The 13,090-nt window shown below is 44.5% G+C and overlaps 1 protein-coding gene across 3 annotated transcripts in view; it reads right to left on the minus strand.

Annotated features, from left to right (window-relative positions):
• Positions 1–13,090, minus strand: part of LOC139047758 (spectrin beta chain, non-erythrocytic 1-like) — a 242,785-nt gene that overhangs the window by 53,625 nt on the left and 176,070 nt on the right. For all 3 annotated transcript variants that reach the window (XM_070521780.1, XM_070521782.1, XM_070521781.1), the window contains exons 27-37: positions 12,926–13,053; positions 12,143–12,302; positions 10,633–10,710; positions 10,410–10,549; positions 7,794–7,917; positions 6,189–6,335; positions 5,390–5,653; positions 4,302–4,432; positions 2,851–3,037; positions 1,327–1,527; positions 242–358 (exon numbers count right to left, since the gene is read on the minus strand). In XM_070521780.1, the coding sequence (XP_070377881.1) occupies positions 242–358; positions 1,327–1,527; positions 2,851–3,037; positions 4,302–4,432; positions 5,390–5,653; positions 6,189–6,335; positions 7,794–7,917; positions 10,410–10,549; positions 10,633–10,710; positions 12,143–12,302; positions 12,926–13,053 (1,677 nt within the window). The remainder of the gene's footprint in view (positions 1–241; positions 359–1,326; positions 1,528–2,850; positions 3,038–4,301; positions 4,433–5,389; positions 5,654–6,188; positions 6,336–7,793; positions 7,918–10,409; positions 10,550–10,632; positions 10,711–12,142; positions 12,303–12,925; positions 13,054–13,090) is intronic.

Here is a 13,090-nt window from a genome sequence, read left to right on the forward strand (position 1 = left end):
TTTGTCATTCGAGCGTCGCCATCACCTGGTCATTGTGTAGCAAGTGTCACACCATCGTCGCCAATACTTGCACATATATGTGTCTTCTATACCCTTCAGAAATGCTTCGCATGACATGGATAATCACTAAGGATGATTTCTGCCTTATTTATATTCTTTCTCCTTTTTTTAATGCGATTCTTGAACAACTTAATCGGCTTGTATGACTGACAGTGAAACCACACAAGAATATCATACAGACCTTTTGCTTGGTGAGAAGTTTCACAGCGGCATCTTCGTCACGACCGAAGTCAGTGCTGGTCAGAACACTCTTTTTCTCATTCATCCAAGCCTCGATCTCGTTCACTTCAGAGTAGAACTGTTGGATAAATAACAGCAAAACAAGAATTACATAGCATTAAAACAGGGTGTACGAATATAAAATTAACATAAATTCATCAGCATTGTACAGCATGCAAGCTAATCTCTGAGTCTGTGTTTCCAGGTGCTGTTAGCAAAGCTATGACTGAAGATCTTCAAGAAAAACCCCACAAACAATTAAAAGCAAGGAGGGAACAGCTGTAAAAAAAAGGGGAAAAAATGGAAATAAACGGGTATGTTGGCCAGTCAATTACCACATGAACATGGCAGGTGGTCAAATTAAGAGTTTGTCCTACTTGACTCATAAGCCTGCAGTAAAATAAGAATGATGCAGTAAGTTCTAAAAGAAGTATGCCACATTGTCAGGCATATGGGACTACAGGCACTGGTTTTGAGAATTCAGGAGGAGCTAGATAAAGGTCAGATTTAGTACATAGCTTGCATACTTTTCTTTTTCTTCGTGCAATTCGAAGAGCACAAATAAAATGCTGCGACCATAATCTCAATACACCTGACCCAGTGAGAAAACAATCATATAGTAATATTGTGCAATAGAGATGCTGGAAAGGTACTTTTGATTTGTTAAGTTCAAAAATTGTAAAGAAAAAGAAAAAATCTCTTTACCGTCAAATTACCAATTACTGGCATCAAGTATCAGTTTAAGGTTTACTGTAATCAAGGACGCAAGGTAGCCCCAGGAAAAGAAAAAAAAAACATAATTTAAAACCTGGAAAACTAAAAAATTTAAACCACAGTTCACAAAGCACATGGTACGCACAACATGACTTGGCACTCATACACTCCGATAGCAAACATTCTCAATATTACCCTATCTAAGCAAGTGGCTTTAACCTAACCTAACAAGATGCAACAAAAAGGGGTGAGAAAGACCAGAAGTATACAGCTAGCTCGGATTGCATTCCTAAAGCCTGCAGCAGCGCCAGCGAAGACTTAACAAGCACGCACCGTCTGCGCCTTGAGCTGCAGTTCCAGCTTCTTGCGGCGCTTGCTGCACTCGGAGAGCAGCAGGTTCCAGCAGGCGACCAGCTCGTGGCACTTGTCCTTGACGGAGGCAGCTGCAAAGTGGCGCTGCTTGACCAGCGCGTCACCAGCGGCCAGCGTCTTGTCCACCATCGCCTGGTGGCCCTGCACCTCCCGTTCCAGTTTCTGGGAAAGAGAAGGAACGAGCCGTTTGTGCGTTTGTTTGTTCACAAATCTGCTGGACCCTGCAAACACGACTAGAGGCAACAGCATGGAAAAGAATCATAAACAGCAATCAAAGTCAGCCCTCAGTGCAAATGTTGACTGCAGTAGCTATTTCTATGCTTGGTATTTGTAGTGGCTTGTTCATATGGCTTGTTCATACGGCTTGTTCCTATGGCTTGTTCCTATGGCTTGTTCATAAGGCTTGTTCATAAGACTTGTTCATAAGGCTTGTTCCTATGGCTCGCTTCTCTGACTTGCTCCTGTGACTTGTTCCTATGACTCGCTACCATGACTTGCTACCATGACTTGCTACCATGACTTGCTACCAAGACTTGCTACCAAGACTTGCTAACATGACTTGCTAACATGACTTGCTACCAAGACTTGCTACCAAGACTTGCTACCAAGACTTGCTACTAAGACTTGCTAACATGACTTGCTAACATGACTTGCTAACATGACTTGCTAACATGACTTGCTAACATGACTTGCTAACATGACTTGCTAATATGACTTGCTAACATGACTTGCTAACATGACTTGCGACCATGACTTGCTACCATGACTTGCTACCATGACTTATTCCTATGGCAAGCTTACTCTTGGCTTGAGGCAAGGAAGGACACCCGCTGCAACTGCTAGAAGAATGTTCCTCTTGCATTCTCCTAAGTGACACCACTGACAGTGTGCCCCATAGAGTTTCATTACTAGAGGGAACTCTCACACTAGTGCCTACGGTGGCTGCTAGCAGGGTGTTTCAGCCAGCATAGTAGTCGTGGTTGGTACAACACAATTCGAACACAGGACCTCCAGCGCAGAGGCCCGATATAGAAACCACTGCACCGCGGACGCATGAACAAGCGGAACCGCTGCAATTATCGGCGATTATGCATGTTTGCAGAGCCTTATTACCTTCTGCATTTAAAGAAAGTATAGACTACTTTGAAATTTAGGCCAATGAAGGCAGATAAAGTGTATTAAATGAATCTACAAGAATGTCTGAAGCCATAAGCACAAAGATAAGACAAGTTTGTATACTAACCATCATCCCCATAGTGGTTCAATGATCACATTACCAGAGTTGCCTCTAGTTATTTTAGTGGGAAACACTATAGTGTGACCCCCTGTCCTACCCGAACCCCCTGGCCAAAGAATATAAATGAATAAATAAACAAACACCTCTTCCTGCTACATGTACTTAAGTTAGGAGGGTCCATGGCTTACAACAGGCATAAATGAAAAAAAAAAAAAAAGCTGTCAAAGGAGCGGTGTGACGTAATTTACCTGGTGCTTCTTGAAGAGGTTCTGGGCATCGATGAGGTTCTGGCCCAGGTCGAGCGATGATGCAGCCGACAGGTGCTCGGTGATCCACTGTTTCTCGGTGTCCACGTCGAAGTTGAACTGGTGCAGCTTGAGCGACTCTTCCAGCTGTTTCCGGCGCTCCTCCGCGGGCTCACGCAACTGACCGAATCTGCAGGTTGAAGACAAAAGCAGACGAAATGAAATGGAAGCACGAAGTTGGAAAGAGCATAATTCTCTAAACAGTTTTACCAACTGCCATAATTTATAATTTGTTGTGTCAGCTTTATAACCAATGGTGTTTCCTTCATACATATTGAGAAATATACAAACCCAAAGGGAATTTTCACAATGTTGTTAACTTGTGTGGTTAACTGCTACACAAAGTAAATGTTATATATTTCTTTCCTTAAAGAATACTTTTTAAAATTATTTCCTAGTTCTTTTCTGTGTTTCTTCTTTTTAAGGATAAGAGGGGTAAAGGGCAGAGACATAGATGGGTGTAATAATCTATTTACTATTCAAATAAAAAGAATCTAGTTATGGGGTTTAATGCCTCAAAGCAGCACACTGTCTATGAGAAATGCCCTAGCAAAAATCTCTGGATTAATTTCGGTCCCTGGGTGTTCTTCAGTGCGCAGCTAAATACAGTGAAATCCCGATAATTAAAAATCTCTAAATTCGAATTGATGGACAATTCTAACTGCTCTCTTAGTCTCAGCGAAGTTCTATGGATATGAACAGAGGAAAAAAAAAAAGGATACACCAAACGTGCCGTTGATTCGCGCGACAGCGTTTGTCGATTAAGTTAGCTTCCCCGCAATCCAACCATATTATGCGGTGAAGCATACCAAGCGGAAATAAGGTGCCACTGTTGCGGGACTTAGCACGTGCTCCTTAATTTACATACGCACATGCTCCATCTCCAGTCACAGTACAAGCACCGAGATGCCTGCTAAGTTTACTGGAAGGCCTTCAGAGGTTCAGACAGACCACGACTCTTTTGATGGCTTTAAATGCCCCCAGGAGTTTTTTAAATTCTACCGCCTTCCTTTTGGCTAGCTTTCCCAAAACACGGATGGTTTTTCTACACTGCTCGGTACACGGTGTGCCCGTGAGCAGTCATAATTAAGAAACGTGTACTAGGCCCTGTTAATGATCTCATATACGAGAAAAAAATTTAACTGGAGTCCAATTAGCAGAAGTCTACTGCATTCAGCTCAATTTCTAAGCGACGTTGATAATTAGGTCACGTTAATTCACACATTTCTCTCACGATATTTAGATAAGCCAGTCACGACAACTATCATCAGATGTTTTTCACAGAAAAGACAGTTACTTAGGTTGCACAAAAACGTGATGGTTCATAGATTATTTCTTGATTGACTGCCGGTTCTCATTACCAGCATACAAGGGAAAATAAAGTGGGATCTTACCGGTCACTGATTATGCGGGTAGCCTTCAAAATGTTGGAGGCGTCAAAATGACCCTTGTCGGCCATGGCTTTACCAAACTGAACAAGGTCCAACACTTTCGCTTCCCAGGTCGTCAACTCAGCTTCGAGCGCCTGCAAGAAACCATGACCTTTCATTCAGAAATAAACAAAAACCCAACACTGCTGCCTCAATTTTACATGACAAAAATTTCCTGTGTAGTACGAAATATGTCAAAACATGTGTGCCATGATTAATTTCTATCCTTATGATCATTTCAATGCCGTGGGCAAACCATCCCAACATCACAGACCTAGCCATCACTACATGTCAGAATCCACCCACTGACTTCAGCTATTGGCTGAAGTCTTCTTGTGCAAACTTTTTTAAAACCCCTTAAGTGTTTTGTTATTTTGACCAAAAGTGACCTTACATTGCTTTCTTATTTTATGGCTAATTTTCAAGCTTCACTCCATCGCAAACCCCTCTAAAGCTTCTCCAAACAATTTTCTTTGTGCTTTAAGTGTGAGAACCTCATTTTACCTATTCACTGTGCAATATATGTATTTGTCCTTTACACAAATGGTACCATTACACCTGAGGAAAAAGGCACAGTAAGCATGCAATTCCGAAAATGCTGCCTTTCAGCACTGACAAAGTCCTTCCATCTATGTTCTAGTACACGAGGGCTGAATCAACACAGCTGAAACATTTTGATATCCATGTAGTAAAAAAAAAAGTGAAATAACCATGGATTTCAAACACTGGCACTGCAGCTGTCTATGTAGCAGAAGAAAAACTACATGGACATGCTGAGCTCATCCAACGCAAAATTGAACAGGATTGCATTGACAAGCTCAGCTCGTCCAAAATGCTTAGGGGGTTAATAACTGTGCATCAGTAAGTAAAACCGAACCAAATCAAACTTTAAGGAGAACTGTCAAGGCCCAATGCAATGGGCAAACTTTTGCTGACCTCAATTTAGGCGGAGTAATTAGTGACCTCGTACTCAGTGGACAACAGCTAAATGCGTTGAATCCCACTTCAACATAAAGCTATTAGTGCAGGAGAAAAGCTCAGCCTGCGCCCACCTGGTGGCGTTTGAGAAGCTCCTTGACGCTTCGCAGGTCATGACCGAGGTCGCGCGACGCCAGGGCAGCTTCCAGCTCGTCCAGTTTCACGCGGGCATCCTCAAGCGCCCTGTTGTGCGCTCGCTGTGCCGACGCCTGGCGGAGGCACTGGCCACGCTCATTGGACCGCCGGCACAGCTCCTGCCACTGCTCGTCCAGGTAGTCCAGTACACTCCGGACGTCATCGGACGCATAGTGCTTACCGGCAATCAGGCTTTGGCCATTCTGCAGAGAGTCACAAAAACAGTTGTCCCTCCGGGCACTCCCACGTACAGGCGTGAAATTCACTGCAGGGGTTGCATTCTCAAATCAGTCACTTTCGAGGAAATCACCTTTAGCCGACGCGGACTGGCTGACTCAGTAAGCAGGACACCCGTCATTTAAGTGAGATGCCATGTTGGGCGTTACAACACACTTAAGCCGAAGGCATCCCCGGATATGATTGACGGCGAATACGGCTCCAGTACAGATTACAAGGGAATAAGTGGGTACTCAATTCAGTCTGTTGCCAAGTGCTTTCTGTTTTGACAGTACTTTCCCCAATTCAATGAAATTCAATTATTCAGAAACAAACAAGCTTCAGCGGCCAAAAATAGTGAAGCATACTGTCATATGCTTCCCCACTAAGTGAACATTGCAAAAACCAATCTCGCAGCAAACAAAACAGACTGTTTGAAGTTTGTTTGGTCCAACCAGAATCAGCACACCAGCTTGTGTTTAACATCAACAGAGTATTGCAAAATGAAAAGCAAGCACCAACCGCATTGATGTCGTGGAGTCTAGCCTCGTTGGCCTTGAGCTCGGCTTCAAAGGCCTCGTGCTTCTGAAGCTTGCGTTCCAGGTTGGTCAGGTCACGGTAGGAATCGTCAGCTGCCATCTTGAGCTTGTCCTGAATCCAGCTAGACATCTGGCGATGAAAAGGTCAACAACAATTAAGATTTCATGCTGGCGCTTTGCTGAAGCAGCATGGCTCTTCGTGGAAGCTAGCATCAGCAGACAGAACACTTAAACATTTGCCTTAGGCAAAATTCAACATACTGGCACACATACTGAAAATGTGTTTTGGTTGATGTGTTCCTATTGCATTTCAAGGCTTCTTTTGGTTAAGCATGTACAAGACCTACATTGAAGATTGTATCAAATGTCCATATTTAAGCACGTATTTCAAATGTCCTTGTCAAACAGCTGCCTAATTTATGTTAGCTGTATTTGTGACCTTCTATGATTTGGCAGAACAGAGACATGCACTCGACATGCATGTCAATATCCCTGATTAAGGAAAGGTGCAAACAGGCGATGCTATGGCTCGCAAGATGGAGTGGTCTACACAGACGCAGCCAGACACCCTCGCGGCGACCTCATGACTGCGGTGGTAGCTGATCACAACGGAGGACTGCTAGAACATACAACAATCACGGCTGGCCGAGTGGTGGAAGCGGAGGAAACCGCGATTGCCATGGCCATGCATGCGGACGCAAATACCGTCATCAGCGACAGCAAGCAGGCCATCGGCAATTTCGTCCGTGGTAGAATTTGCAAACAGGCGTACCATGTCCTCACACGACGCCCCCTAAGCGGCTTGAAAACCCTCGTGTGGACCCCCGCTCACGCGGCTGTGCCTGGCAACGCGTCGGCTCACAGTTTGGCTCGAGATCTCGCGCGCCGAGCCTCGTCCGCAGATGCGGACGGCGTGAATGAGGAGGAGACACACGAGGAACCCTGCGAGACTTATTATGAAATAGCCCATCGGTATCGCTTGAGGCGTCGCGCGCTCCCACCACCGGCCAAGCAACTCGACAAAACGCAAGCGGTCGCGTTTCGGCGACTTCAGACAAATACATACCCACACCCAAAATACATTAACAAAATCACAGGGGGCAGGGAAAGCGACAAATGTAGGCTCTGTTCAGAAACAGGAACACTCACACACATAATGTGGGAATGCACCTCGCTCCCGTTCTCTCATCCCCCCGTCAGCAGCGAGACTGACTGGACAGCCTGGCTCAGTTCCGGGGACGTCGACCGACAATTGGAACTGGTGGACTGGGCGGAAAAGGCCAAGCAGGCCCAGGGCCTTACTTGAGCCCTAACGCTCAGCCACGTCCCTCTTTACCCTTCCCCCTTTCAATAAAGTTTATCACCACCACTACACTATTTCTAATTAGTTTAGCTCAACAGCAGTAAACTGGACTACCCAACTAGTAACAGAGCATGACAGATTAATAATTGCAGAGCTTGTTAAATTGTAACTCATGGCACGTAACGAGCCATAAACAAAATAAAGCGAAAGCATGCCTCCATGATCACTCAACTCTGTTCTTGCCACATGTATTACAATTCTGCTAATTGCAATCTGTCATCTTACCTCAGCTGATTCTGCTTTGAATTCGTGGTACACCCTCGACTCTTCCAGGAGTTCTTTGCGTTTGTACGCCTTGTCCTTTACTGCTTGGCGGTTGGCGACAACCTGGTTGCGTCGCTTGTCGATCCTAATGAGAGAGGTTTAAGAGATTATGGTCATTTGTTTATTCAAGATTACGTAAGTGCCCAGGAAGGCAGTATAATGTGATATAGCTTTTATGTTAGTTCTAAAGAAAGACGGAAAAATGTAACATGACACCGTAAAGGTGTAGCTCAGCATAAATAAACCAGAGAAGTACAATCAAGGCAGTTACAAGCTACACTATGTATAGCTAATGAATCTGACGTAATCTTTCTTTGTTTACATGAAGAACATGTATGCACAAAATGTAATGTAAACAACAGAAAATGCTACATATCACACCAAAGATCAAGCAATACTTTCGTTTGGCAGAGCTCTTCAGCTATACTTCCGCGTTATTTGCTGCAGCTATTTGAGAACTTGTCTGTGAAACCTCAGAGCTGAAAGTATTCTGAGAGGTTGGAAGCTTGAATGCATGCAACAAAGATGCACTTTATTAGACCGAAACTGCAGAACCAAGTTACTCTGCTAAACCATGGCAAAAAAGTACATAGTGTTCAATGTAGCAAAGATATGGGAAAAAAAGAAGTTTGTTAGATTGAGGATTTCATTATAATGAGGCACAACTACATACCAGTGCGTAGCAACTGGTCAGTCTCATTTAGTCACTAATGGTCAGAAATGATAAACTGCAACAAAGTTTGTTACATTGTGGATTTCATTAGGTCAACCCGCCGCGGTTGCTTAGTGGCTATGGTGTTGGGCTGCTAAGCACGAGGTCGCGGGATTGGATCCTGGCCACGGCGGCTGCATTTTGATGGTGGCAAAATGAGAAAACACCCTTGTACTTAGATTTAGGCACACATTAAAAAACCCCAGGTGGTCCAAATTATTCCGGAGTCCCCCACTACGGCGTGCCTCATCATCAGATAATGGTTTTGGCACGTAAAACCCCATAATCTTTTCTTCCTTATGTCGAGGCTTGACTATCTTCCCCCTTGCCCAACAACTTGTCAACCTTGTTTGTTACTTACGGACAGAAATAATAAATAACAAAGTTACTGACATCGTGGATATCATTACATAAATGTTTACTGTATACCACTAAGCAGCAACTCGTCCCTCTTGTTCATCACTTATGGTTGTAAATAATAATAACGAAATTTGATATAATGAGGATTTTGTTGTAATGACATTTGAATATACACCTTTGCGCAGCAACTAGTCCATCACGTTTGTCAGATATGAACACAAATACTACAGTCGAACCTCGATATATCGAACAGCGCGGTGATCGCAAAATAGTTCGATATAGCCGGAATTCGATATATAAAATCACGTAGAAAATTCATCAAAAACTAGCACAAATCAATCAATGAACCAATCGTGGCGCAATAGATACTCACATGAAGCTTCAAACAAAGTATTTATTTCGTTCGCTGAAAGTACTGAAGCAGCGTAGCCTGCTACATATTGGCAACCGCGTGCTTGACAGCGGCGTCCTCAACAAAGTCCAAACGGTCCAGAAGAGACGGTCCAGTGCCTTCTATTGCGCCGCAGTAGCGGCGTACAACGGCCAAAGCAGCTACAGCCTCAGTTGCAGTCGGGAGCGGGGCAGCATAAGCGCTTGCTGGATCAGCCTCGGCAGCGTCTTCGTTTCGCCGCTCAGCAGTCACTTCTGCCGCGATCTCACGTCTGTTAGGGCCGATTTACGCTCGAGCCGCCCATCGCCGCAAGCCGCACCACACGTTTGCGGTCGCGCGAAAAATTGCACGTATCCAGCACTTGTGCACAAATTACGATTTACACTGTGTGCACAGTGTATACCTTACACATTGTAAACCGAAATTTGTGCACAAGTGTTTGATACGTGCAATATTTCGCGCGACCGCACGCGTGCGGTGCGGCTTGCAGCGATGGACGGCTCGCCACTGTTCCGGTGCTGTCGTCACCGCCAACGAAGTCCTCAATGCACATGCTGTGTGGCTCAGCACCGACAAAGAGCTCCAACTGTTTCCACGGCCGCGTCGATCACGCGCGCACGGCAAGCCTCGCCGTGCGCGCGTGATCGAAGCGGTCGTGCTGGCTCCATGGAAGCCGCCGCGTGTGTACGCCGCTACGTTCAAATGGCGCCCTCGGCGCAACCGATGTGGGCAGCTGTCGTACGCAGCAGTGCGGAACGCCCATCGAGCCGCCGCTATCTTCGAGAGTGTTGCGGGAAAGCTCGCCTCCTGTCAACAGAGCGCACTTGGTCTGGGGCGGCGGAGTTCGATATATCCATTCTACATCCGGCCCCGTTCGAAATAAAAAATTAAATATGCATGCGATTTTCTACGTGATATAGAAAGTGTTCGATATACGCAATAATTCGATATATCCATGTTCGATATATCGAGGTTTGACTAATAAGAAAATTTGTTATAATGAGGATTTCTTTATATCGAGGTGTGGCTGCACACCATTGCACTGCAAAAGAACACTGTATGGGCAGAGATAAGTAAACACTGTGACCAAACCGGTAAAATGAACCACACTTACTCTTTGCTCTTGCAATGCCCAGCAGCGATCAGCTTGTCTGCCATGCCACTGAAGGCGGCAACACGCTGGTCTTGAACCAGGAGGGTGTTGATGAGGTTTTCATGACGCTTGGACAGTGCTTCCACATCATCCAGGGTTGTCTGGGTTCATGTAAATTGTTCACAATTAATGTGATTTTACAAGAAAAGATCACTGCTTTATTTGAAAAGGATTGTGCACCTACCCCAAGGTCTTCGAAGTCCAGCAGTGCGTCGTGGCTACTTGTGATGCTGTCGATTTGGTCAGCCTCACGGTTGAACATCTGAAATAATGTACACGAAAGCAAAAGTTCAGTCTGAATGATGCTGTCATGGGCTCAGCTTTTATACAGTGATTGACACAAGATCAACCCCACCTAAGTAAGGTGCATTAACCAAAAGTGCATGCAGCAATGAGTAATAAGTTAAATTACTACATATGACTGATGATGAGACACATGGGACATCAGATCACTCTTGTAGGTCACAGGAAAAGCCACAAACACTAAAAATGACACAAACACTAACACTAACTAATAACATTAGCGCTAACACTAACAATGGAGTACTCCAGGCAGCATGAAAAAGCTAACCTTCTTGCATCATCAGACAAAAAATACTGTGTCTCATTGTGTACATTACACAGATATTGTGTCTGAGCTTACGAACAGAAGGCTCGGACACTACAAAACTAGAAGCTCACAGTGTTGCAAGAGCATGCCAGCAGAGTTTGAACGATTTCTCTGTGCAGTGATGGTACACATCTGCAATTTCAAACTGCACAGTCTACAACACATAAAGCAAAGCAGCCATGGACAGCTAACCTAAAACAGAGAAATCGCATTAAATATAAAATTCTAGAACTAAAATTCCGTACAACTTCACAATTAGAAGAAAGGGCTAGCTTCATACATTTTCAGTCTCTACTACAGCTGCACATTTATAAACAAGCTCAAAAGCATGGACAAAGGAAAGAGCCAGTGTCAGGTGGTAACGGGCACTACATAGTAGACTAGACGCAACACTCGTGTTTCTACACCTTGCAATATCTAAACCCCTACTTTCTCAACTGCCTCGGCCCTGTGCTACCCTGCAAACCCTATCTTCCCCATAAACCTATCACTTTTATTTATTTTTATTCATTTAAATACTGCCGGTCTCGGTTTCAGACCTCAGGCAGGAGTGGTTATAAATCAAATACATACATTGAATGCATACAAAGGAATACAATAAGATACGTTAAAACAATGGGAGAGATCATGACAGGAAGCTTAATGCACATACGACACCACAGAGTTCCAGAAAATATACAGGTCAGATGCTATAGATATGACAATCAAGGCTCACGTACATCAGATCAATCTGTTATAGATTGTAGGACATGTAAATAGGTCAATACCGTCGGGCATTCAACAACAGTGGCAGGAAATGAAGTTGAATTAGTTGTAGCTCTTGAAAAAAAAGAAAGAATATTGAAATATGCTGGTGTTACATGAGAGCTCAGCCAAATTTTTAGAATGATAGGCGTGGGCTGCCAGTTTGCATCACTTAGGTATGTGTCCTTTCTAATTGTGCTAAAGTTCTAGTTGTGCTAAAGGAGATAAAGTTTCATTATCTTATCAACTTATCACGCTCTGGTATCGATGGGCATCGACAAGCATTTGTATCCAAAAGTAACACTTCCTCAACCAACAAACAAGGAAAACTATACGGTACCTGAAGGTCAACGGCCTGCCGGAGGTAGTCGAGCTTCTCCTGCCATCCTCGGTGGATCGCGTTCTGCTCTTCCTGCAGCTGCTTTAACGTTGCCTTCATCTCCTCGTTGTCCTTGTTTTTTAGCAGCAGCTTCTCGCCCAGTGCCTGGATGTCGGCAAACCTGCGCAGACGAGTCAACGCTCCGATGGTCATCGCAACCTTCAGCACTGTTACTATAAGCTGTCGTGCAAGAGCTATGTCCTCAATCAATCATTTAGTGCCCAACAAATGGCTTATCTAACAGAAGCAAACAACATTACGAAAACTTGCGAGCAGATTCAAGTGTCATTGGATTCATTTCGACTACCACGTTTTGAGCAGGTGGTGATTGCAGTGATGCACAAGTAGCGATCGTGTTGTGAACAGTGAATAGTGAACATTCATCACTACAGTGAGAGTAATGAACCGGGAGAAATGATGAGCTTGATTGTTAGCTTCTGAAAAGCAAGGCTAAGCTTTTTTGTCAAGACAGGCCACTACTAGCCATAAAGGGCCAATGCACACAATTGAGCTTAAACACTAGAACTGCACATCAAGCAGATGCGTGCAAACAATTTCCCAGAGACATCATTTGCTCTTTTTTGCTTGATACGGATGGAACAGATAGATCTTGCCAAGAGTAACTTCAGCCTCACGCCTACCAGTGCTAACGCGAAGTTGCCTCCAAACATACCAAGCATTAGCACAAACGGTGTGCAACTATGAAAAATCTGGAAGATTCATTAAAGAAGATACGCTGCTTACTCGTCCTCGTGGTTACGAATGTCGTCTCCGAGGTCATGGTGCTTCTTGAGGTTGTCCTCGGCTGTTGCTACGTCTCGGGCGGGCTCGAAGCTGTTCAGTGCAACCTTCACCTCACTCACCCATGCAAGCTGGGGAGGAAAAGACAGTATATTTCAAAGCCAATCC

Source organism: Dermacentor albipictus, chromosome 7 (genome assembly GCF_038994185.2).
Source record: "Dermacentor albipictus isolate Rhodes 1998 colony chromosome 7, USDA_Dalb.pri_finalv2, whole genome shotgun sequence".
NCBI classification, from domain to species: Eukaryota; Metazoa; Arthropoda; class Arachnida; order Ixodida; family Ixodidae; genus Dermacentor; species Dermacentor albipictus.